Source organism: Rattus rattus, chromosome 8 (genome assembly GCF_011064425.1).
Source record: "Rattus rattus isolate New Zealand chromosome 8, Rrattus_CSIRO_v1, whole genome shotgun sequence".
In the NCBI taxonomy this organism is placed as follows: domain Eukaryota; kingdom Metazoa; phylum Chordata; class Mammalia; order Rodentia; family Muridae; genus Rattus; species Rattus rattus.
The window spans coordinates 49818344-49844661 of NC_046161.1; the positions used below are offsets into that span (position 1 = coordinate 49818344).

General features: G+C 38.5%; 1 protein-coding gene across 2 annotated transcripts in view; it reads right to left on the minus strand.

Moving 5' to 3' along the window:
• Positions 1 to 26318, minus strand: part of Scaper (S-phase cyclin A associated protein in the ER) — a 265244-nt gene that overhangs the window by 199328 nt on the left and 39598 nt on the right. For both annotated transcript variants that reach the window (XM_032911332.1, XM_032911331.1), the window contains exons 11-12: positions 5873 to 6009; positions 562 to 627 (exon numbers count right to left, since the gene is read on the minus strand). In XM_032911332.1, coding sequence (XP_032767223.1) covers positions 562 to 627; positions 5873 to 6009 — 203 coding nt within the window. The remainder of the gene's footprint in view (positions 1 to 561; positions 628 to 5872; positions 6010 to 26318) is intronic.

Sequence of the window (26318 nt, forward strand, 5' to 3'; positions counted from 1 at the left end):
TAGCTCTCCCCCGACACCCACACCCCACACCCCCGCAGCACTGTAGCCTCTCCTCTGCTACAGCAGCTCAGCTTCCAAGATGGCTACTCCAGACCTTCTTTTCTTGCATATACAAGCAATGCTGTTAATTTCCTTCTAGGTATTTTCACTGCATCCACAGATTCTGATAGGATTGTTTATGTTTCTGTTCATTGCAAAAAAATTTACAACTTTTTTTCTCAGACTTCACAGCTAAGTTATGTTACTTAATCTCCTTATTTTATCTGCACGTATTGTGAATTTTACAATTACCTTTCTCTTACTGTTCCTGGGGCATTTTCACTATAATCAGAGAGTTGATATTGCATTATTTCTGCTCCTTCTAAATTGTGCTTTATCTCAAATTCTAATAAAATTGCTCTCAAGCTTCTGCTTAAAGCCATTCCTAAATTCTTTATTAACAAGACTAAGAACCCAAAGGTAATCCCAATTTCCCAAGTAACTATGATAATCCAGACAAAGTTCTTATAAGGGCAGAAACCAAGGGAAAACATAAACTAAAATATGGGGTAAAATACTTACTTTGCTTTATAAGGTGACTCAGAGCCAGAATTTTTGGTTTCCACTGAATTCTCATATTCTTTAGCCCTAGAGAAAAAAAAAGGTTTCATCTTTATTATTTTACAGCCAATAACATAACGATACAAAGGTTGGTTCAGTTTTTCCTTTCCCAGTAGTGTAGCATATTGTCAATGTGACATACTTTTATTTTTAAAATCCCTTAAATTATATAAATGCTATCCTGAGAGACTGAAAATGTGTACTCCCTCATAAGATATAGATCTCACTCAATAAAGATACTTCTGAGTTTAGAGTCTTGGTTGATTAAAGAATGATAGTAATGTAAAAATAAATGTGTAGTAAATTTAAAAGGCTAAGAATATTCTGTGTACACAGGAAATACGGTCTACCGTCAGCACGGGTGAGAAGCAGGGTGAGGAGCACGGGTGAGTAACTTCACTACGCTCACAGACTAAGTCCGTGGAGGTGGTGTGACCTGGCGCTTAGAGGACGGCTCTGCTGTTCACACTGACTACACCAAGGCTCACGTAAGTCCGTGCTGCCTTTTCTTTGCCACTCTATGCTTTCAGCTGGTGAGAGCATGAGGTGATAGCCAGCATAACGAACGGTGTCACTAAAGCGATGTGTTAATGCTGAGCTAATGTACTCATTTCTCCTTTAGTCTTTTCTGAAACTAAAAGAGAAACTTATTAATTTAAATGTCAAATGTGGGTTGGACTATGGCTTGATTGGTCAAGCGTGAGACACAAGAGATTAAGAACCTCATTCCACGCCTACATCCCATGGAAGACCAGGTGTGGTAAATCTGTAACCCCAGTGCTCTTCAGTAAGATGTAAGGTCCACACAGGCCAAGTCCAAGGCTCTAGTGGACGGGCTGCCAGATGAAGAAAAGACCCTGTCTTAAACAAGGTAGAAGGTACAGAGCGACACAGGAGACTGCTCTCTGACCTCCAAAGGCACATACTCACAAGCACTCACTCTGTCTTCCTCTCTCTAAGATTAAACAAAGGGTATTCTCAATCTGCTGTGACATTTTTACCATGAGTCTGTTACTTTACCAATATTACTATCTTTGTGGTATGGTTTGTATAAAATATACACCTGACCTTTTACATTAAATATATTTACAAGTTTATATCTGAGGTGATGCCTTGGAAGATATGATGCAGTTCTTCAAATACTTTCTTAAAAAATGCATCTTCTACTGGAAAGCTTAATGTACTTAGACTTCATGCAATTCCAGGCTGGAAAGGCCCCACTTATCTGCTACTGTGCTCTATACGTCATATCACTGAATGTCAAATCAATATTCTCTGCTCCCTAACCATTCATGAGTACGGCTGTATACAAGGTGTATGTGTGTATTATGTGTTTACCCGTGTGGGAACACATATGTGAGCCATTATGGATACAAACATCTCAAACTGTCATGTAAAATAATTCTTCCCTTTATATTGTTCGCATCAGCAATGTTGTCACACCTAATGAGAAATTGACCAAGTCATACATGTATTATTTCTAAATTATTTTCTAGAAATATTTTTAAATATTTTTTGTTCGCGTGGGGTGGAAGCTAAGGATATGGTTGATATGGTGAACCATCTGTGCAGATGACATACAATATGCTCTCTGACATAGTTTTATACTATTGTTTTATAAAATTGTCTTTAAAACCACAAGGAAAAACAGAAGGTTAAAACCAAGATATACAGGCTGGGAGTGGTGGTGCATGCCTTTAATCACAACACTCTGGAAGCAGAGGCATGAGGATCTCTGTGAATTCAAGGTCAGCCTGGTCTGCAGAGCTAACTCAAAGACAGCCAAGGCAACACAGAGAAACCCTGTCTTGAAAAAAAAAAGAAAAAACCCAATACACCACAAAAAAGACATACAAACACTGAATTTTATAATTATCTAAATAGTTGCCTTTACAATGTTGGGTTCTGTGACTGCTTTTGCTTTTATGGAGATTCAAGCAACTGCATAATTCATTTCTCTATTTTAATTGTTTTTAATTTAAAACATTTCTTACAATATATTTTGGTCATAATTTTCTCCTCTCTCAACTCCTCCAAGAGCCTCTCTTTCTACCTATAAAACTTCAACTCAAATGTCTATTAAGAGATAACTGAACAAAGGTTTTGATATTACATATATGATCCATATATTCAACAATATAAGAGAAACAGATTGATTGACCCAAAATATAGATCTATCTTGGAAAACTACTTAGCAAGAGTCAGCAGCAAGCGAATATGACTTTGGATATAAGAATTTATAGAGTAATTTTAAAAAGCAGTCCATAATTACAGAAAGCATGTAAGGGATTGCTAAGGGCCAATTTAGTAGGTAAATGATTGGAAGGATACACAAAAGAGTTGGACATGAAACAAAGAGTACACATGGAGGGACCCATGGCTCGATGCCCCAGTGTAGGGAAATGCTAGGGTGGTGAGGTGGGAGTGGAGGGGGGCAGCACCTTCATAGAAGCAGGGGAGATGGGATGGGATGGGATGAGGGTTTATGGAGGGGAAACTTGGAAAGGGTATAACATTTGAAATGTAAATAAAGAAAATATCCAATTAAAAAAAAGGAAAAGTTGGGTACAGTAGGGTACACTTATTAATTATCCCAGCAAAACCTGCTATACAGGGCCAGCCAGAGTCACAAAGTGAAATACAGCAGCAGCAGCAGCAGCAGCATTGTGATGTCACTGTGGACAACTCAGTGCTATACTGACTTTCATGCACAAGACTTTGTGCTCAATATCTACTGGGAAACGGATGGGGAAGGAAAAGCACAGGGAAGAGAAAAGCAGAAGGAAAAAAGGGAAGAGGAGGGCAGGAGAAGAATAGGGGCAAAATGAAAAAGAGATGAAGTGAAGAAGGGGAAAGAAGAATGGCCATGAAGGGGATGGGAGCAGAGGACAACATAGGTGTTCCACAGTAAGAACGACTGACTGTGCACTGTATATATGAGCATCTGCTTACATGCATGCACGTGCACTGTGTGTATGCCTGGTGTAAAGGGGGTCGGAAGAGGGCATCAGATATCCATGGAACTGGAGCTACAGATGGCTGTAGCCACCATCTGGACACTAAGACTGAACCTGGGTCTCCTGCAAATGCAGCTAAGTATTTTTCTTCTTTTTAAAAAAGATTTATTTATTTTATGTATGTGAATACACTGTTTCTGTCCTCAGACACACCAGAAGAGGGTACCAGATCCCATTACAGATGGTTGTGAGCCACCATGTGGTTGCCGGGAATTGAACTCAGGACCTCTGGAAGAGCAGTCAGTGCTCTTAACCCCTGAGCCCTCTCTCCAGCCCCAAAGTGTGATGATCAACATTTTTAAAGTATGAACACTGACCTAAAAGTATACTTGATGATCATTACTATAATCTCATTTTATTCATAAAAGTGAAGCACTGACTTGTGTTCATAGTTGGCTTATAAGAATATTCAAATCATTTTATCCCCACCCCCATGTTTTCTTTTTTATCACCTATCTTCCCCGCCTTTTATTTCTGAAGCAAGGTCTCACACTGTAGCCCACTATATAGCTCAGAATGGTTCTAACTAATATTCCTGCCTCAGCCTCCTGAGCACTGGGGCTGCAGGCCTGTGGCACTACAAATGGCTCACCCATCACTCTAGTTCATAAAGTGGAATCTAACTTCCTACTCACTTCTAGATTTTTACATGTATTGATTTCTATGTATATAAATCTATAAGCTATTAGCACAGGAACAGACTTATATACTAAACACTAAATTTAAGGTACAAAACTGTTTCATTAGCCTAAATTAACTTCTATGTCACCTGGTGGTAAGAATACATAGTAGTCTTAACTCTGAGTCAGCTCTCTAGCCCCAGTGTCTACCTCCCCTCCCCATGCTGAGATTTGGTCTGGCTTGAATGGCTGCAGACATTTTAAAGCAAACATTATTTAAAGTAAGAATGAAGATGTAGTTTGTGTCAAGTGGGAGGTCGATGGTGATTTAAAGGGCTCGGACCTGGGCAATGATAACAGAATGCTTTTTTCCATATAGCAAGAAGACAACCATGAGGTCAGATGTTAGAGTGTGATTAAAGGGCAGTTTGTTTAGGCATATTAAATTTCACTTAAAGGTGTAAAAATTTGTAATCAGCAAGTATAGGGAATATAAAATCAGGATTTAGCAGGGAGTAAACATAGAGAATAGAAGGAAACAAAATAACAAGCATTCAAGAGTGAGAAGCTAGAAGTTTTCAGCAGAAACTTCAAATCAAGCCAGTTACACCCTGAAGTAAGCTATGGAATTGTGCCTGGAAACACACTGATTGCAAAAACTAAATTCAAGAAAGCCTTTTCTGTTCATTGCAGTAAGGACCCATAAAAATCCTCATCCCTAAGATTTCTTATACTCCAGAAATACATGGCACTTCCTTCTTTTGTGAAATCAAATCAGAAAACATCATTATTTGTTTTCTAACGACTCATTTTCAAAGAAACAAAATCCTCTGGAGTTATGTCTGATCTTTGAGATGAATCAGATTACTTAACAGGCCACAGTCTGACCATGGAAAGTACAGACAACTGTATCACTCAGCATTCTCCTCCTTCCACATTCTTATAAATAATTCCATGGACTAATAAACATCTCTTTTTGAGACTTTCATGATAAAAGGTTCATAATGCTTTCTCCCAATGCTAAAGGTATCAACGAAGAAAGAACTGTATTTGTGTCCTCAAACAAGACCCATCAGTCATCAGGTGACATTAAAGCTTGTGAGGTAATGTACTACACAGCTGTCTGAGCTCAGATGTCATTTTGGAGGCTGATGATAAACTACAGGTCTGATAACTCACTTTCCATTTTAAGATATTTCTTGAACTTTTCCTGTTGTGACAGGCAACCAAATTAATTAAACCCTGTCATGGCTCTGACACCACAGCCAGCTGACTTCTATTTGTTGATTGCTATTGATTTTCTTTGATACTTCATTTAAAAATCAATAGTTGGAAAGAAAAATAAGCTTAGTTTACAAATATTTAAATGAAGCATTGTGTGCTGAAAGAGGCACAAGTTTGGCCTGGCCTTGGTATCTCATTATAAGAAGAGCCCTTGAGCAGGTGAAAGGGAGGGCTTTGGATCAATACTCAGTTTTCTTTCTCAATCAAAGAAAGTGGCTATAAATTAGGTTCATTGAGGTTTTTTTTTCCCAAAGCTTTTGAAGCAAACAAGTTTAAATGTTTTTTCTTCCATCAAATTAAAAGGCCCATCCCTAAGAACTTCTGTTTTATATTTAAGAACATTTATGTTACCTGGTGTTCATGCGTGCTTTTATCTTTTTAGCTTTTTTCTTATTCTTTTGCCGTTCTTCTCCATCTTTCATAGGCTCTGGTGGAGCTGCACTTTCAATCACAATGTCAACAACATACTTCTTCAAAGACAGATGTTCCTGCAAAACAATCAATGAAATGATGGCGGTGATGATATTTTAAAACAACACAGGACCACTCCAAAGTAGTAGACAGAATAGATGATATAAAAGAAACTAAAAGTAATCCCTAGGCAATAATGGCTCTCACAGTTGCTTTAAAACGCACTGAAACATCTGTTTTAGTTGAGAATTTCAATGACTCCTCAAGCCTTTGGTGAACATCAATTGCATTATATGCTAAGGAAAAACGGACATAGCAGTGCAAAGGGAAAGAAAATATATACACAAAACATACATACATACATACATACATACATACATACATACATACATACATACCATACCATACAAGTGTTTGGTTAGTCATTTAATGTACAATAGGAGCCTAAGGGGAAGATGAGACAGATGTTCACTCAGGGTAAAGAGAGAAGACTGCAATTGAGCAGTACAGTCTTTGGTGATCTGAGCAGATGCTGGATTTGTATGTGTACACTAGAATAGGGAAAAGGGGTGAGAAAGGTGAATCATCTCAGAAAAGACATGCCAGAGGGGAAAGTGTATAGCACTGAAGACAGTTTTTGTTTGGGTGAAATGCAGAATTTGACTTATTTGCCTTCTCATCATCTTAGATAAGTCTTCTCACTCCAACTATGCTATTTCATGTACTCAATTCCTTTGCCTTTCACTTCATTCATTTGACATGGCAAAATCCCAACTCTACATCTGGCTTTCCATCTATTTCTGTGTCTCTATTACAGAATAGTGTATCTATAGGAGAAATTGAGTCAACTACTTTCATTTTTTAGGATACTATACCACAAGCACAAATGCCAGGCAGCCAAGCACACACACATTAGCTTATCCACACACTCATCTTTCTAGAAATTCTTTTTAGAACACCCCTTCAAATCTCAAACACTTGTTATTGTATCCCTGCATCTCAGTTAAAACCTACTTTTCTTTAACTGAGGAATTATATAGAAGATCATTATATAGAAGTTCCACGACCAATTTACCTACCACTCTGTGTGCCTACACATTTTGTCTTTTTTCCACTCTACTATATTTAAACTCATGTTCCTGTTAGGGTTAAGACTTCCAAAAGTACACTAAGTCTTATTTCTTCCCCTAGACTTATATCTTATATTTCTTTGATTCTTCACATTTTTTTCTTTAGATTATCTCAAAAGAAATCCTTTTTCTTGTCCCCCTAAAGCTAGTATCCTATGGAACCAGGAAGTGTGGCCTCTCCACCTTTACCTCTTTAACTCTGCTCTCTCTTGAACTTATGAGTACATCAAAAACCTTACTAACCCTAACCAATCTGCAAATTCCCCTTGTTAGGAAACCAACACCAAGACCAACACTGTTGTGTCTCCACCAGCTTTTTTGCCTTACAGGCCACTTCTTCCTCCCCTAAAACCTTTCATAACAAAGTTTTCTGACATCACATTTTCCTCCTAATCCAAAATAACATGCTCATAAAACTCTTGAGCTCCCCATGTCCATAAATTGTGCCATTTTTAACGTAATTGCTCAATCATTAGCAAAACTTACCCATTCTCTTCGCAACCCTAAGTCCATACCAGATTGACCCACTAACCCTCACAAGTATCACCTAGTTTCAGTCTCTAGGCAACATCTGTATAACTGAAACAACCCTTCAATTAGTAGATCAGTTTCTAATTAGACCTCTCTGGCTTTCCTCTGTGTGTGCTGTGCTTGTACAATGTATAAGTGTGTATGCATTTGTGTGTGCAGGTGGATCAGCATGGAGATGAGAGTCTGGCTGGCAATCAGGCCCCAGTGAACCTCCTGTTTCTGCACCATGTCCTCTAACCTACACACCTTGCAGTAGAGTTACAGACATGTGTGGCCATGCTCAGCTCTTTATGTGAATGTCAGGATCTGAACCCAGGTCCTCCTGATTATTCAGGAGCTCCTTCTCACTGAGACATCTGCCCAGCCTGTCTAGACCTGCTCTCTATATAAAGTCAGTTATTTTTTTAAAAACATAAACCAACATACTTGTCACAAAAGCCTGAGATATGAGTTCAATCCTCCAGAAACCATATTTTAAAAACAATAGCATGGAGAGGTGGGTGTGCTTATGTTCTCCCACCCCCCAACCCCTACTTGGGAAATGAAGACAAAAGGATCCATGCTATTCCCTGGTCAGCCAGCCTAGTCTACTCAACAAATTCTAAGACAGTTGGTGGCTTATGGATGGTAAGTGAGGAGGCTGAGGTTGCTGTCTGGCTACACATACATGAATACCTGCATTTAGACCTACACTTGAAATTAAGCTTCCACAGTACCAGAGAGTGGTATCCAAGCTGCCAAAGGAGGGGTGATATCAACAGTCCTATTCAGCTGGGACACTGATGAGGCATAACGCTGAGCAGCATGGCAAATAGCCCTAAAGTTGAAGAGTGGTACTCCTATCTCAGTGATAACCAAAGCTATCGAATTGGGAACAAGACCCACTACACAGGAGGGAAATCATGCCTGATACGAGGAATCTAGCTACCTGTGGATTTGAGAAGAGAGCCCATTACTGATACTTTACTAGGCCACCATAATTCCTAACAAAATTCTAAAACAAATCCTCATACCCACAGATAAGTGTACCTCTCACCTCTCATTAAAGAAATGTCTCTGTATCAAATGGAGACCATGGCAGAAAACCATAATTGGATACAATGCAGAGATCAATGCACTGCAAGGAGCCACGCCCAATGTATATATCTACTACACAGCTCTTATCATAAGGTTCCAGGAACATCAAGGAAGGGGAAGTAGAAAGACTATAAATGCCAGACAACCAGGAAATTTCCTGTGGGTTTGTGTAGAAATAACAGAGCAGCTTCACCCAATACCTCACAATATGGGTGCCTAAACAAGGACAGTATGAACACACATGCTAATGCAGCAGGGGAAAGAAATCTCACAAATTCCTACCCCTAGACAAAGAACTAAAGATTGCTGAGAGCAGGAGACTTAGCCTATCCCAGGGATGACCACCCCAAATTGGTTATCCAATGTAAAGTGGTCAGTCCTGAAATCATATATCTACAAACAACAAACGGAAACAACATATTTATATATTTGTGATACAAGCATGCACATGCACGTACACACACACACACACACACACACACACACACACGTAAGAATAATAAAAGTGAGCCATGGATATGAGAGGGGTATAAGGTGGGAACATAGGAAAAGCACACAGGAGGGGTAGGAAGGGGGAAAATGATCAAGTAAGTATACTTCTTCCTGAGTTTGAGGAGGAGGAAAGAATATAGTTTGTACCCTTTTTGTAAAATAAAATGTCATGACAATAAATACATATATAACCTTGGCTACTTACAAAATACATAAAAGAAAGTAAAAGAAAAAATTAAAAGGTCGGAGACTAGAGAGAAGGATCAATGTAAAAGCAAAGTGTAAGTATGGCAACATATGGCTATGCTCTAGCACAGGAGGTGGGGACAAGAGGGCCCAGAGCTGCTGGGCAGCTGGTCCAGGTGAAAACAGTAGACCCCAGTCTTATTGAGAGTGTCTCAAAGCAAACAAGGTATAGACCTGCAATGAAATCTTCTATCCTCAAAGCCCCCTTTTTCTATCTTATGAAAACCTGAGTCCCCATTGACACTTGCCCAGTCTCTACCTCCTCAAAGAGACTGGAGTTCTTCAGTTGTTCGGATTAAAGGAACAAATCTGCTTCTAAAGAAGTCAACTTTGCTTTCTTTCATTTCCATTCACCTTCATCAATCCTGATACAACAATCTTGACTTAAGGAGGGAAAGCATGCAACCTTACACCATTTGTTGTTGTTATTTTGGTTTTCCATGTATTTTAACATTAATTTTTCTGCAATATTTTTTGTTTTCTTCTCCCCCAACTCCTTCTATCTCTCATTTCCCTGCCTACCCAACTTTATGTTCTCTCTTTTAAAGTATCAAAACAAAACAAAACCAAAAAAAAATCCACAAAAATACTAAAAAAAGAAAAACAAATTAAAACTAAACTAAACAAAAACAAATTAAAACTAAACTAAACAAATGGTCTACAACACACACACACACACACACACACACACACACACTTGAGATCATTTATATTGGGCAACTTCTCCTATGGGATTTGCCATAAAGTATGACTGATACACTCAGTGACAGTACAATGGAGAAAAACCCATGTCCCTTTGCCAGTAGGTATCAATTGCAAATGGATTACCATGTCCCATCTCAGTGCTGGGACACAGTCTGACTTGAACTTGTTATTGTGTCAGAAGAATACCGCAACATGGTGACTCCTAATGACATCGTCTATACCCAAAGATCAGTGCCTCTTTCAATGCACACCAAACAAACTTCTTACAGTATTTGGGAATTAAGGCAGGGACCCACAACTAGAAGATGTGTAGAGAGTGAAACTGGAGCACTCAGTCTTAAATGGCATGTCTTCATCAAAGCCCTCCCATCAGGCTCAGGGATCTATGTGGAATTGGTGGGAGAAAGACTGAGAGCTAGAAGGAATAGGTGACTCAAAGAACACAGTGTTTTCCAGACATGAAAGGATGACATACATATGAATGCACAGAGGCGATGGCAGTTTACAAAACCTGTGTAAGACAAGTCTGTTTTTCAATAATCCACATCCCTTCCCCGTATACTGCTCAAACAGTCTGCATTCTAATATGTCATTTCTATTCTTACATACAGAATAGGAATACCCAATGGCATCTTTAATTTTCTGAAGGGTCCAATTATACTACTTTCAACTGCATATAAATAAAATATCTATCAGACATCTTTAAGGGTCCTATACCCAATGAAAGACACTATTCAAAAACGAATCAGACACCTAACTCTAACTCCCAAGAGCTGCCTACTTTTTTTTTTTTTTTTTGGTTCTTTTTTTTTTTCGGAGCTGGGGACCCGAACCCAGGGCCTTTAAGCCCCTAGGCAAGCGTTCTACCACTGAGCTAAATCCCCAACCCCGAGCTGCCCACTCTTTAGCCAGGTGTGCAACACTGCACCTGCAATGCGGCACTTGGAAGGCTGAGGCAGGTGGGTTGTCATGGATCTGAGGTCTCTTTGTGCTATAATGTGAGTATACTGGGGTAAGAGTAATCCACCAAAGAATCGCGTCTGTTTCTGTACCAGTACCATGCACTTTTTATCACCACTGCTCTGTAGTATAGTGTGAGGTCAGGGATGGTGATTCCCTCAGAAGTTCTTTTATTGTTAAGGATGTTTTCGCTATTCTGGGTTTTTTGTTTTCCAAATGAATTTGAGAATTGCTCCTTTCTATGTCTTTGAAGAATTTAGTTGGAATTTTGATGGGGATTGCGTTGAATCTGTAGATTGCTCTTGGTAGGATGGCCATTTTTACTATGTTAATTCTGCCAATCCATGAGCATGGGAGATCTCTCCATTTTCGGAGCTCTTCAATTTCTTTCTTGGGAGACTTGAGGTTCTTATCATACAGATCTTTCACTTGTTTGGTTAGAGTTACCCCAAGATATTTTATATAATTTGTCACTATTGCAAAAGGGGTTGTTTCCCTAATTTCTTTTTCAGCCTGTTTATCATTTGCATAAAGGAAGGCTACTGATTTATTTGAGTTAATTTTATATCTAGCCACTTTGCTGGTTGTTTACTATCAAATCATCTGCAAATAGTGATACCTTGACTTATTTGCCAATTGAATCCCCTTGATCTCCTTTTGTTGTCTTGTTGCTCTAGCTAAAGCTTCCAATACTATATTGAATTGAATATGGGAGAAGCGAGTATCCTTGTTTTGCTCCTGATCCAGAAATAAAACCACATTTATCGGCACTTGTTATTTGACAAAGAAGCCAAAAATATACAATGAAAAAAAGAAAGCATCTTCAATAAATGGTGCTGGTGTAACTGGCAGTTTAAATGTAGAAAAATGAAAATAAATCCATATTTGTCACCTTGCATAAAGCTCAAGTCCAAGTGGATCAAGGACCTCAACATAAAACCCAGAAACACTGAATCTAATAGAAGAGAAAGTGGAAAATAGCCTTGAACTCATTGACACAGGGGGAAATTTCCTAAACAGAATTCCAATGGCTCAGGCTCTCAGCTCAAGAACTGATAAATGGGACCTTATGAAACTGGAAAGGTTCTGTAAGGCAAAGGGTATAGCCAATAGGACAAATCAGCAACCTACAAATTGGGGGAAAAAAATCTTCACTAACCCCACATTAGGTGGGCTAATATCCAAAATATACAAAGAACCAAGAAGCTCACCACCAAGAAACCAAACCACCCAATCAAAAGATGGAGTACAAAACTAAACAGAGAATTCACAACAGAGGAATCTCAAATGGCTGACAAGCACTTAAAGAAATGTTCAAAGTCCTTAGTGATCAAGGAAATGAAAATCAAAATGACCCTGAAATTCCACCTTACCTCAGAATGGCTAAGCTCAAAACCTCAGGTGATATTGCCTGATGTGGAGAAAGAAAGACACTCTTCCATTGCTGGTAGGATTGCAAACTGGTACAACCACTCTGGAAATCAATCTGGAGGTTCCTCAGAAAATTGGAAATAGATTTACCTGAAGACCAGCTATATCACTCTTGGGCATATACCCAGAAGATGCCCCACCATGCCACAGGGGCACATGTTCCACTATGTTCATAGTATCCTTGTTTGTGATAGCCAGAAGCTGGAAACAACCCAGATGTCCCACAAGAGAAGAATGGAGACAGAAAATGTGGTTCATTTACACAATGGAATACTACTCAGCCATTAACAAGGACATCCTGAGTTTTGCAGGCAAATGGATGGAACTAGAAAATATCATCCTGAGTGAGATAACTCAGACCCAAAAGGATGTGCTCACTAATTAGTGAGTATATACTCACTAATAAGTGCATATTAGCCCCAAAAGGTACACAATTCCCAGGACACAGTCCATAGAACTCAAGAAGGCTAACAAGCCGAAGGACCCAAGTGTGGATGCCTCCTCATTTGGGAGGAAGAAGAAAGCAATCACAGAATGGGGGAGTGAGGGAGGGATCTGGGTAGGAAAGGGAACAGGTAGGGTAGACAGGAGAGAAGCCCTGAAGGTCAGCAGAAAGAAGGAAACAGGCAACCTTGGGAAGTGGGAGGTGCGGTGACCCTGTAGAATGTTCCAGAGACCTGGGAGGTGAGAGACTCTCAAAACTCAAAGGGAGGGACCTTAGATGAAATGCCCTACAGTAGGGAGAGGGAACATCAAGTAGAGGGATGGGGTTGCCATCCTACAGTCAAAAACTCTGATCCAGAATTGTTCCTGTCTGAAAGAACTGCAGGGACAAAAGTGGAAAAAAGCCAGAGGAAAAGGAGGTCCAGTCACAGGCCCAAAGTGGGATCCAGCTCAAGGGGAGGCCCCAAGGCCCGACACAATTACTAATACTATGGTGTGCTTACAAACAGGGGCCTACCATGACTGCCCTCTAAAAGGCCCCACAAGCAGCTGAAAGAGTCAGCTGCAGATACTTACACCCAACCAATGGGACAGAAGCTGGTGACCCCTGTGGCTGAATTAGGGAAAAGCTGGAAGAAGCTGAGGAGGAGGGCAACCCTATAGGAAGACTAGCAGTCTCAACTAATCTGGACCCCTGAGAGCTCTCAGACACTGAGCCACCAACCAGGCAGCATACACCAGATGATATGAAGCCCCCAACACATCTACAGCAGAGGACTGCCAGGCCTGGACTCAGTCAGAGAAGATGCACTTAACCCAAAAGAGATTGAGACCCCAGGGAATGGGGAGGTCTGGTGGGGTAAGTGGGTGGGGTCATCCTCTTGGGATTCGGGGGAGGGTGTATGAGATGTGGAACAGTTAGAGGGTAAACCAGAAGGGGGATAAAGTCTGGACTGTAAAAAAAGATTAAAGAATAAATAAAAAAATTAGACAATACATTTACATATGAATTGATATATACAATGTATACAGACTAATCAACTTTTTTAATTTCCAAAATAAAAATGATGCTTTTTACTAACTAATAACATAATTAAAAAAAAGAATACATGTTAATCATAAAAAGTTAACAATATTAAAAGGAAATCCTCCTATGGCTTTTAACACCCCAAAACAACTGTTATTTTAAAATGTATTCTAGAGATTCTTTGTGTGTTTTTAATAAAAATGGAATTACCATAGTGCTTATTAGCTATTTTCAATCAAATATCCATGATATAGATTCTTCCCACTAATTTTCGTGATGACCTAAGTTAGTGAATACAGGCACTGTACTTCACAGCTACATTCAATTTTGCTGGTGTCTCAGTGTTAATTATTTGGGCAGCTTAAAACTTCTGATATAAAAAGTGTGACAAATACTCCTGTAGATACGTTCGGCTTTTTGTTAAAAGCAAGACAGTTTTCCTCCCCTTTTTTTCCTTTCCCTCTCCACACCCTAGATCAACTTTTTATGTTTAAAAAAAAAAAAAGAGATGCACCATTGGGTGACCCAGTATAATAAACAACTGTTATAAATCAAACCAGGAAGGAACTATATAGTAAATGAGTATTGGCTCATGAAATTGAGAGTGTGTAAAAGGCTTCAACCCTGAGAATCAGTTCAGTAAAATCAGAGTGTACTGTGAGAAAATAGTAGACATTAAAATACTTAACATTCTGGGAGAAAAAAAGCTGACAATAAGAGCAGAATGTTAGGAATCTGAATCACATTAAAAAAATGAGAAATTCAATAACAAAACCCACAAAACATATTTATGACAAAACAAAGTAACAAGGAGTGCCCGTAAGACACAAATAAGAACAAATGAAAACAAACAAAGGTTTTATAAAACTCACCTAATGAAAAAATAAAAACGAAACACTAGCAATCTCAAGTACCAAAGTTACCAGGATGAGATGAAACAATGCCATCCTAAACAAACAGAAAGAGTAAAGACCAACTAGGGGTTCACACCTCTGACCACAGCACTGGGGAGGCTGAGGCTATCTACTGCCAAGAGTTTGAGGCTACCTGTCTTACAAGGTGACTTCCAGGCTTGAGCTACAGAATAAGGCCTTATCTTAAAAAAAAAAAAAAAAAAAAAAAAAAGAAAAGAAAAGAAAAGAAAGAGAGAAAAAAAAAAAAAATCTTAGTGGATAACATCAAGACATAACCTCTTAAACTTTCTGGCTCCAAAGAAAAGGGGAAATTTTTTGCTCTTTAGACAAAGAAACAAACAAAAGAATCAAGTGTCTTTCCAGAGAAGAAAAGTAAACATCGGTTCTTTAGATAATAAGAGAATTTCATGCCACAAAACAGTCAATGTGTTCACTATTCTCAAAGACTCAAAACAAAACTGATGAAAGGTAAAAGTGATTTCCAATAAGAACAAAAAGGAGCTATTATCATTATTCTAAAAGTTCAAAAAACATGTTCATATGCACTTTATGAAGAATCTACTAAAGAAAATGTCTCAGGGCATAGTGAGATGGCTCAGCCAGCAGAGGAAGGAACATACCCTGAACCTAAGTTAGCTACCCAAGATCCATACTGTGGAAGGAGAACCAGTCCCTGTAAATTGTTCTCCGACAGCCATATGTGCATGCCCTAACACATAAACAACACACAACAAATGCATGCACATATGGACTAAATAAGTATATAAATGCAATTATTAATTTAAAGCAGAAAGCCCTTTAAAAAATAATCATTGATGGGCTTGAGGTGTGACTCTGTACTTATTATGTGCTTAGCCATGGGAGAAGCCCTAGGCTTTCATAGTCAGAACTGTACCCCTAAAGGGGGCCATTATTTTAAAATACCTGCAACAGATTTTTAAAACAATTCAGTGGACATAAATGAAATGTCATCAAGTCAGAAGTTATCTTGGAAGGCTGGCAGTGAGGACACAGAGGTTTACCACACTTTTCTGTCTACAATTGTGTATATAATTCACCATAATAACCAATTTGAAAGATACCTACTTTATAAGCATAAATAACACGTTCATATTATTTTGGACCTAGTACTTTGAACTTTGACATTCTTGTTTCTTTGACATCAAAAGTGAAACAAATCACAGCAATCTTACTTCTTACACATCTATGGTTTGGACTTGAAATCAATACATTTTTTTTTTGCACAGTAGTCACATACTAAAGGCATATAGTACTGAGACTGAAATGTATAAATATAAAAAAATCTTTTCTGGCAGAAATATAAAAATAATGAGGTGCTTCACTAAAAGAAATGATACATGTTCCATTGATCCAATCACCTTTCTTGATTGACTCTCACGTACAACTCACAGAGCAGGGCAAAAATTAGCCGTCAAGCACAGAGTAACACAGAACCTGAATGTACTAAATAGCTGTGCTGGCCCAAGCTGCCCCCACTGCTTGCAGCAGCTAGTCTGATAAGGTTCAAATGCCTTTCACTTAATCCCATGGACTAGCACTGAAAGGACCCTTTCCTACAAGATCTACCCACTATCTGGTAGGCTGCAGCTTTGCTCTCCCTGGTCTAGGTTCCAAATCCAGTACACTTGAGTAGTACTGGGTCCAAAGTGGGCACCCAATATGGCAGGGTGAGTAACAATATCCTAAGCAGAAGGACTCTGACCAGGCAAACAGAACAACTGTTATGGGTAAACAGAAACCTTAACTCAGCATTGCTCATGAATCTCCCAAGACAGGTTTCTCTTTTAGCAAGACAGCTACTGTTTTCCTTCTTCAGGCCAGTGAAGTGGTCAACTACCTCATGCAGAGGCATCTAGTCCCCGATTAACATAAACAGCTTACAACACATCAAAGCCCCCATATTAAATCCCAGACTGGATCTGGCTTGTACTTCTCCTCCTGCTACTATCTGTCCCTTTAAAACTGACAAGGTTGTTCTCTGCCTGACAGACAGCATGGCAGTGTGATTCCCCACGTCAACTTTTCTTCCTATCCACAGAGGGGTCTAGCATTCTGATCTTGAAAGAGGGCAGCACTGCCTTCCATCTCCAGTAGTGGTGACTCCATGAGACTAGGGTTCTAAGTACATTTTCTCCCTACTCACTGGTTATTCCCATTATGACATAAGCTCTGAATCCAAGAACAGAAATTTTGATTATGACACTTTTGAAAATTCATACTCTAACACTACTTTCCCACACTCCCAAAGTTTTGTAATGGCTAAAATCAGGTAAATCAGGCTTGGTGTAGTGGTGCACACCTTTAATCCTAGAACTAAGGACACAGAGACAGGTGAACATCTGCATAGCAAGTTCCAGGCCAGCAAAGGCTAAACAGTAAAACCCTGTTAAAGGGAAAAATAAGAAAACTGCAGCAATCTTTCTTATGTCCAGTCTTGCAGAGCTGTAAGCAGTAAAAACCCACAACAAAGGACGAGGATGCGGTGTAGACACTGGCATCCCGATCTTGGTTCCACAGGAAGATGCTGGTGCATACACACATCCACATACACTTTACCTCCTTACACAAGTACAGCACTGGCCACTTAACACCTAATAAATGCTCAGGTTTTAAAAATTACTTTAAGTAATTTTACTTCAATATAACTAGCATAAGAAAACAGAGGCACAAATGACTCCACTATAAAGAAACTCATTGCAGTAAATACATAAGAAAGCAGAAGCAGACATTAATTATGTAATTATGGCATATATGTTAAAGTACTACATATCATCTGATTATTTTTTTACAAACTACATTTTAAATCTTCATTAAACAATCATAATAAATTTCAGGGTTCAAATCTGTAACACAAGCATATATTTAGTTAAAATTTAAATATTAGTTTATAAATATGTCAATCAAAATGCTAACAGCAAACATTACTTTGTTTTTCTATTTTGATAATTTCCTATAATACATATTAGTGTATTCATAATAATTAAAATTAAGGAATGCAAAGGAAAAACAAGTTCTTCAAAGAAAGTCACTACATGAGGTTATAGTTCCTGCAGGATGACTTACTCTAAAGAAGAAGCATTTCTGAGTAAGAAACACTCACCTTCTGGAGCTACTCAGAATTCTAATTATTATGGCATGGACACAAGTAAGAGAGTCAGAATACAAAGAAATGCACACCAGTGAGTAGAAACGAGCCAACACAGAGCTCTCCACCAAATCTGCAACTCAGCACAGTGGCACCTCCTAGTCTCACTCAGTAAACTGAAGAAATCAAAAATTCAATCTGGAATTCCCATCCTAATATTTTAAATGTTAATGTGATAAATGCAAAAACTAACTAATGATAGGCAATTCTATACACATACATTAAGTGTAGTTCTTAAGTCACAACTGATTCTATTTTCCTAATATTTTAATTACTTTTTCAAGCATATGAGACTACAGCCTTCTACCATAATTTAATGTATCAATTAAATAGCCGACCCTAAAGTCTGTGGGCTTTGCCTTTCCTATTCAGTCAGTTTCATCCTGATGGCTCCATGTTTCGTATTTTACAAAAACTGAGCTATTTAGATAAGAATCATGATCTGTGGGGAATAATATTCTAAAACAGAATAAGCCTAAGTGATAAAATACAGAACCTGTAACTGTCAATAGTATAGCTTTTCAAATAAACACAGTTCACAAGATGCAGTCTATCAAAGCAAATGATCCACTTCACTTCATGAGCATCTTATGAGTTGTAAAGAATGCTAACTGTTACAGATCCTTTAAAAGAATTGGAATGTCTACTTTGAAGAAAATCACTATAATAATGTATTTTTATTTTTTATTCTTCTAAAAGTGAAGAAAGTAAATCTAAAGTCATGCTTCAAATAAGCCTCTCTAGATCCAAGACTTATGTTCAAGATGAGGGTAGTACCAGATCTGCAGAGGCAGGAAATTAACTCCATGTTTTACCTTCAACATTTTTTTTCACTTAACTTTATCCTATAACTTCTGAATGAAGTTTGTAGTGTAAAATTCAATATTACTTTATTCAAGAATAAAATGTTATTTTTACACTATTAAAATTAGTTATTCCAAAGAAGTCAGATATTTAAAAATATAAAAAATGACAGGCATTTTTACAACAGTAACTCGCTATCAAAAACAAGTGGAAGACACGGGGATTAGAACCTGCACTGAGTGTGTTCTCAGGATAACAAGGAAAGGCAACTAATAAAATCAAAGTTGAAAGGATAGGGACTAAGGGAAAGGTGACGGTGTGCAGGATGGGGAGAAGAGGAAGAGGAGAAAGTTAAGAGAAAAACAGGAATGGTAGACAAATTAAACATGGCATTTAAAATATGGTATTTTTAGGTCAATATTTCAAACAGTACATGCAGCTACAGTACACTAAAAGTAATACATATGTAAGCTTTAGGTGTTACTAAATTTAACATTTAACACTAACATTTAACAAGTACTATATAAGTCAAGAACTTAAGCTAGCTGCTTCTCTTAAAGAAGAACAATTCTCTGGACACCAGAGTTTTAGCTAGAATTTTTAAAAATCTGTAACAAACTCTTGTTGATATCATTCTTCATAAACTAATCTTATCTGCAAGAAACTGGAGAAACTCTTTAAAGTTGACCTATCACTATAAATGTTTTTTTTGTTGGCTGTAAATATAATATTCCTGGGTATTAACCTAACATCTAAAATGAAGGCACTACACAGAAATAATTTATACTAAACCAACGGTATTGAGATATTTAAGAAACTATAATGTGTGTCATAGGTGTGTTCACATGACACCCCTTGTTGTTGTCACCTGGTAAAGATCTAAGGCAGCATACAAGCTGTGCAGACACCAAACCCCAACTCTATTACTGATGCCATGTCTTGCTTACAGAAGGGAGCCTAGTATGGCTGTCCTTTGAAAGAGAGGTTCTACCAGCAGCTGACTGGGACAGATGCAGATACTTACAGCCAACCATTGGACTGAGCTCAGGGACCCCTATGAAAGAGTTATGGGAAGAACTGAAGGAGCTGAAGGGAGCTGCAATCTCATTGGAAGAAAGTATCAACTAACATGGATGTCTCAGAGCACCCAGAGGCTAAGCCACCAACCAAACACACACAGGCTGGTCCACTTCCCCCCGCATCCCCCTCCTACAGATTAGCAGAGGGCTGCCTTTGTCTGGCCTCTGGGGGAGAGAACTATAGAAACTTGATGCCCCAGGGGAGGGAGATGCTAGCAGGGATTGGTGGGAGTGGGGTGTAGAAGAGGAACACACTCTCAGAATCAAAGGGGAGGGAGAACAGGGTGAAGAATCAAAGGGGAGGCAGGGGGGGCAACATCTGGAATGTAAATAAATTAAATAATTAATAAAAAATAAAAAGAAAATAATAAAATAATTGAAGAAATAAAAACGTTTAAGAATTCCATTATATTTATGGTTTATAAATTTGTCAAACAGTAAATTTGAGAAAGCTTGAAATGCGCTATCCTCTGTCAAAATGGTGCCCTTAGTGACAGCATCCCTTTGAAAAATGAAATTAAATATACATGACACAGACAAGTTTAAACTCGAGAGGGCATTTTAATTATACAAAAGGCTCAGCTCTGTTAAGGTCCCTGACTTAAGATATAGCCCACACTAGAGATTTTATTAATTACAATCCATGTATTATATTGTTTGAAGTGACAGATAAGAAAAATGAAGCTAATGAAATACAGTGAAACAGACACCAACTAAAAGAGAAAAAGCCATCCCCTGATAAGTATTATAGTCCACCATCTGTCCCCTTGCCACTCAGTGACATTACAAATTCTCCATCAGTAGGTGAAGTTGATGAATGAGGTAAGGGCTTCCTGTGCAGATTCTGCTGTTCCTTCTGATCTAATCTGAGGTTTAACAGATGACTACAAAAGCCTCAGAGTTCAACAGCCTCACTACCAGATCACGCTGTGGAGACTGAGGAAGGCCTGAAGCTGTGCAGCATGAAAGGGTTCGACTGGAATGATCCAAGTCTGATAAATAAGCAAAAGGGATTTTCCCAGAACGCTCAGATGTAGCAACTTGGAATATTATTGGGGCCATCCTTAGAAATCGTTTCAATAACAGAGTAACAATGATAGCACATTATCAAAAACTGAATCACACTCTGGACTCAAAGTCATAGGGAGCTAAGGAGCAGAACGGCACTGCTCTCTCCTTTTGGTACCTAGTCATACTGAAAAGGCTGTGGGGGAAGCCAGCAGCTTCACACGAGCAGCAGAAAACAAACACTTTTCAATAAGGTTCATGCAAAAATAGGATACAAAAGTAAAAAAAGAAAATTGGGGAATGGTTATATCAAGAGAAGGTAAGGGAGATTTTTCACAGCAAAAAAAAAAAAAAAAAAAGACCAAAAATAAAGTGGTAATTTTATACAAATAAAGAAGTCAATCAAGAAGGCATAACAGTTTTATACAGATACCTAACCACAAAAATTTATACTATATGAAACAAAAACAAATTAAACTGTCAAAGAAACTGATAAGTCTACTATTAGAAGAGGAAACCTCAAAACTTTTCTAGAGAAATTAGGAAAACTAAGAGACAGAAAACCAGAAGATGTGCAGATGAGAGTCAGCTGAGACGGTGAGCTCACTGTCTTGATCATGATGATGGGTCCAAAAATGTGTACTTGGCGATGACACCAAATTTTACAGTTAAAAACACAGACAAACTGTTCCTGCCTATCCCAGATACATAATTAACATCTTATTCTCTTCCTCAGCCATCCAAAGCAGACTTTAGTGCCTTCCAGGACTAAATTCCTCGAACACCCTTGGTTCTAGGATCGTAACAACAGATCATGATGTACTCCCAAGCAAACCATCAGAGGCTTAACACATGCTACCCACCCTATGCAGAGCCCCTGCCTGGGTTCTGCTCCTCTGTTGTGATTACACTACAGGTTTATCTACAGTGCTGCTCTCACAGATCCAGCTGAGACTGAATGCTTTCTCCTCGAATCTGCCTGGGACAAAGCTCCCTTCCTCCAGACAACTCATCTGACTGAAGACTCCTGAGACATACTGAGACCCACAGAGGACAGACTTGAGACCTTCCAGCTACAGATGAACTCTCTTGCCAAAGCCAAATGCTACTAAACTTTGGAAGTCACATGATAATAAGGAAAGCATGTCTAGTTAGAATAACCAAATGTTGTTTAAAGCCAATGTTAATACCCTCAAAGTGTACAACCCATGGAATATTTAATTGATACAATAATCCTTTGTCTTCCCCTCCCCCACCCTCATCCCTCCTTAACCCTCTGGCTTAGTTGTGCTACCCCTCCAGCCTGTGTAGTGTTTTCTTTTGATACTTCAAGCCCATTCAAAATTTCCATTACAAATGACGCCATCACTCCAGTGATGCCTCTCAAAAAAAAAAAAAAAAAAAAAAAAAAAAAAGTAAAAGGAGCATTGTGGGACAGTGAAAGACCCTGGTTCCTGGTTGAGGTTTGGAACCCCAATCACCTTGAGGGACAGTAGGCATTTCACCTGATTCCCAGGAAATCAGGCCAGTTCCTAGCCAACAGCCCTCAATAGATTTGTGGCCATCAGTCACATAAGGGCAATGCCCCAAGGCTCTCCACAGGTAGAGGACAGGACACGTAGGCTCAAGACAGATCTCCATTATAATAAGGTACCTAAAGGCCTGGAGGCTTAGCCAATGAATTTCCCTTCCCAGACATTCCTCCCTGCAAAAGGTATTTAATCTCAGGCCCACTCTGAGAAGAGGGGTACAGTTTTACTCATCCACCTCCTGCCATGACAATAAATGTCTTGAAACCACGGACTTTTATCAGGATCTGCCTTGGGGAGCCAAGGAGAAGGCCTTTGACTACAGAGCTGCCCTCTAATCGCCCTCAGCCTAGGGCTAGATCCATCCCCCAGCAGGGAAGTGGGGTTTGAGGGGTGGAAGGTGGGGTGTGTGCTCTTCCACAGCAGGATATCCAAGAGCTTGAGGGCCAGAAGACCCAGGCTTCCTTTCAGCCCAGGACACCCCCACCCCGCCCCCAGCCAGCTCCTACTGTGTCCCAGGTCTCAGACTGTGCTTCCCCACCCAGTTTCTCACAGCCTGACACCTGCCTGGCAGTGGCATGCAGGGGGTGAGCACAGTCAAACTTTCCTTGTCCAGCCTCCCAGAGCAGCCGTGGGACTTCAATAACCCTATAGCAGTTATTCAATTAGCTCTTTAAAGAAAAAAAAAATTAAAACATGCTTCTATTTCTTAAACTAAAAAAAGTTGTCTGTTTTATATAGTAAGATGCACATTGTAATGAAACAAGTCATTGTAGAACACACAATACTATAAAATACTGAAAAGAAGCTATGTGAAGGATTTTTCTGAAATCCAATGAACAAAAATAAAAAAAAATTAGGATTAAGGGTGAGCTATACCTACAAATCAAAGAAAGTGAACAACACAAGAATACTCAGTTGCTAAAAGAAATTAAATTTAAAGGTATAAAAGAATTTTTTGTTACCACCACAAGAAAATCTAGGAGAAAATGTTTTCATAGTTTTGTTCATTAAACATGTTCAAAAATGAATCATCCCACAGACAGAAGTCAAAAAATGAATTTGACAAGCAAGTTCTTTAAAATATTAAAAGCAAAGGGCCTAAGATTATAGCTCCAATGTAGAGCCCATGTAAGCCCGTTAGCAGGCTGTTCCCAGTTTTGTTTTTTTTTCAATAAAAAGACAATCCTTACACTGAATATATCTTCTGAACACCAAAAGAAAAGCTATGTCTTACTTTATATGTATAACCTGATATCAGAACTAAGTAATGAAGATGAAACAAGTTATAAAACTGCACAGCTACAAATTTAGATATAGGAAGAGTGAACTAAATTTTAGCAGGGCCTAAAAAATGACATGCCATCAACATGTGAAGGTTCTACCAGTAAAATAAAAATAATATTAGAAAATATGTGTAATCACAACAGTAAAAGATTAAAATTACACAAATAAGATATCTGATATATTAGAAAAAGAAAATTCTCACACTAAAATGATAGTAAACACCGAGATAAAACATTTAAAATACAAAAACATTAGAATCAAACACTTTGAAGTCAGAAATAATACTATGTATGTTAAACACTGGTACTATAAAGATGAACCAATATGAAACACTTAAGTAAATTCATCATAAACAAAAATAAAAAGAAATTAAAAGTAAACCCCAAGAAAGCAGTAAAAAGTAAAATCATGACTAGATGTTATTAAAAACAGGACCTGGAGAAATGCCCAGGCGGGTATAAGTTCTTGTTACTTTCTTAGAGGACCTGGGTTTTATTTCCATCACCTACATGGTTGCTAACAAACATCCATCATTCCATTTCCAGGGGATTAGGACACTTCTTCTCTTTGGGCACCAGGCATATATGTGGTGCATGTATGTGGTACACATACATACATGCATGCAAAATATTCAACATGCAAAAATACATCCTTAATTTTTAAAAAAAATTAAAACTAGGAGCAAAATCCTGATACTGTATCATTCCAAGGCCTGAGGAAGATTGGAATTGAAGGCCAGTCTGGGCAATGTAGTGATGCCCTGTTTCAAATAAATAAATAAAATTAAATATTGGATGGATGGTTCGATGAATGGATACATAAGTGGGTGGGTGGGTGGATGGACAGAAGGATGAGTGGGCAGATAGACAGATGGACAGACAGACTTATTGTGATTGAAGATTCACTTGGAGATAGAATATCCACAAGAAACTGAAGCAGGAATATCAGAAAACTAAAATGTGCTAACAGCATTTGACTTTCTGACACGGCAGCTATGCCTTTTTCTGCTGAAAGCATAACTAAATTTCATCTACTCTGATGGCTTACAGACTATTGCAGAATTGGCTTTCCATATATGTATTAGTTTAGCTGCATTATAGGGTGTGTCTAGGAGTCACAAAAGAAGAGCTTTACTAAAAATTAAATAGTTTGATTTCTGAACTGCATTTGTTACCTACTTAAAATTTAACTTTATGTGCATAAGGAATTATGTCAGTTGTAAAGCACTTACTGTGGTAAGTGCAAGGACCCAGAGCCTATCCGCCAACACACATGAACAGCTACGTGCAGTGGTGTCTACCGTGCTGAAGAGGGACAGGTAGAAGGATCCCTGGGATCACTGGCCACTCAGCCTTCCTGAGTTCCTAGCCAGTGAGAGAGTATGTCATTGTCCCCACTCAGGGGGAAGATGCCTGAAGAGAGACACAGAAGGCTGTCTTCTGTCTTTTGCATATACACATGAGGACACTCAACAAACCTGCACACAAGCACACAAACATACTCAACAAACACACAAACTTTTACTTTGAAAAAAATCCAAATGTTTAAAAGTAAAGACATATAAAAGTCTTTGTAAGCTGAGGGATCTTTTCATTTCTAAACGTGAATCTTTAGTAATATCCCCAAAACTAAATTTGTAAAAATATACATACATAAACACATACATACATACTTATAATGACTGTTTTACTTCTGCATGTATGTGTACCATGTGTGTGCCTGATGCCTGCAGAGATCAGAAGAGAACATCAGATTTCCTGTGGCTGGACTTACAGGTAGCTGTGAACCAACAAGTGAATGCTGGGAATCCAACCAGGTTCTCTGCTGGGGGAACAAGTGCTCTTAATAGCAGATCCATCTCTTCAGCCCCTCAAACTAACTTATAAAAAAAATCAACACTAAAAATGACTAATTGTTAGTATTAATGATAAAAGTACAGGCTAAAGAGATGACTCAGCAGGTACACATACTTTTCCAAGCCTAAAACATGAGTACAGTCCCTGCAAAAGGTGTAAGTGGCATTATATTTTCAAAATTCATTTGTTACTTTCTTTTCCAACCAAGATGTGTGAGAATATTATACGTTTTTTCCTGAAATTCCACTGGTTACCCTTATGTTTGGATATTTACAATTAGGCGTTGAGGTAAGTTTAGTACAATAGTTTAGTAAGGCAGTAACACGGTAGCTAACTACTGTTCTCATTTATACTACTTAAGTGAATCAAAATATTCCAAACTGTTATATGCTAATAGTTATGCAAAAACTCTTCTTTGTTAAATATCAAAATTATTTCACACACAAATCAGTAGTTCACAGCCTGTAGGCTGCAACCCCTTGAGGTGTCAAATGACCCTTTAACTGGGGTCAGCTAAGACTATCTTACATATCATATAGTCATATTACAATTCAGAACAATAGCAAATTATAGTTATAAAGTAGCATGAGTATGGTTTTATGTCTGTGGGTCACCACAACATGAGGAATGGTATGATAGGGTCATTGCATTAGGAAGGCTGAGAAAACCTGACTTCAGAGTTTGCTCATTTGCTCTGCCT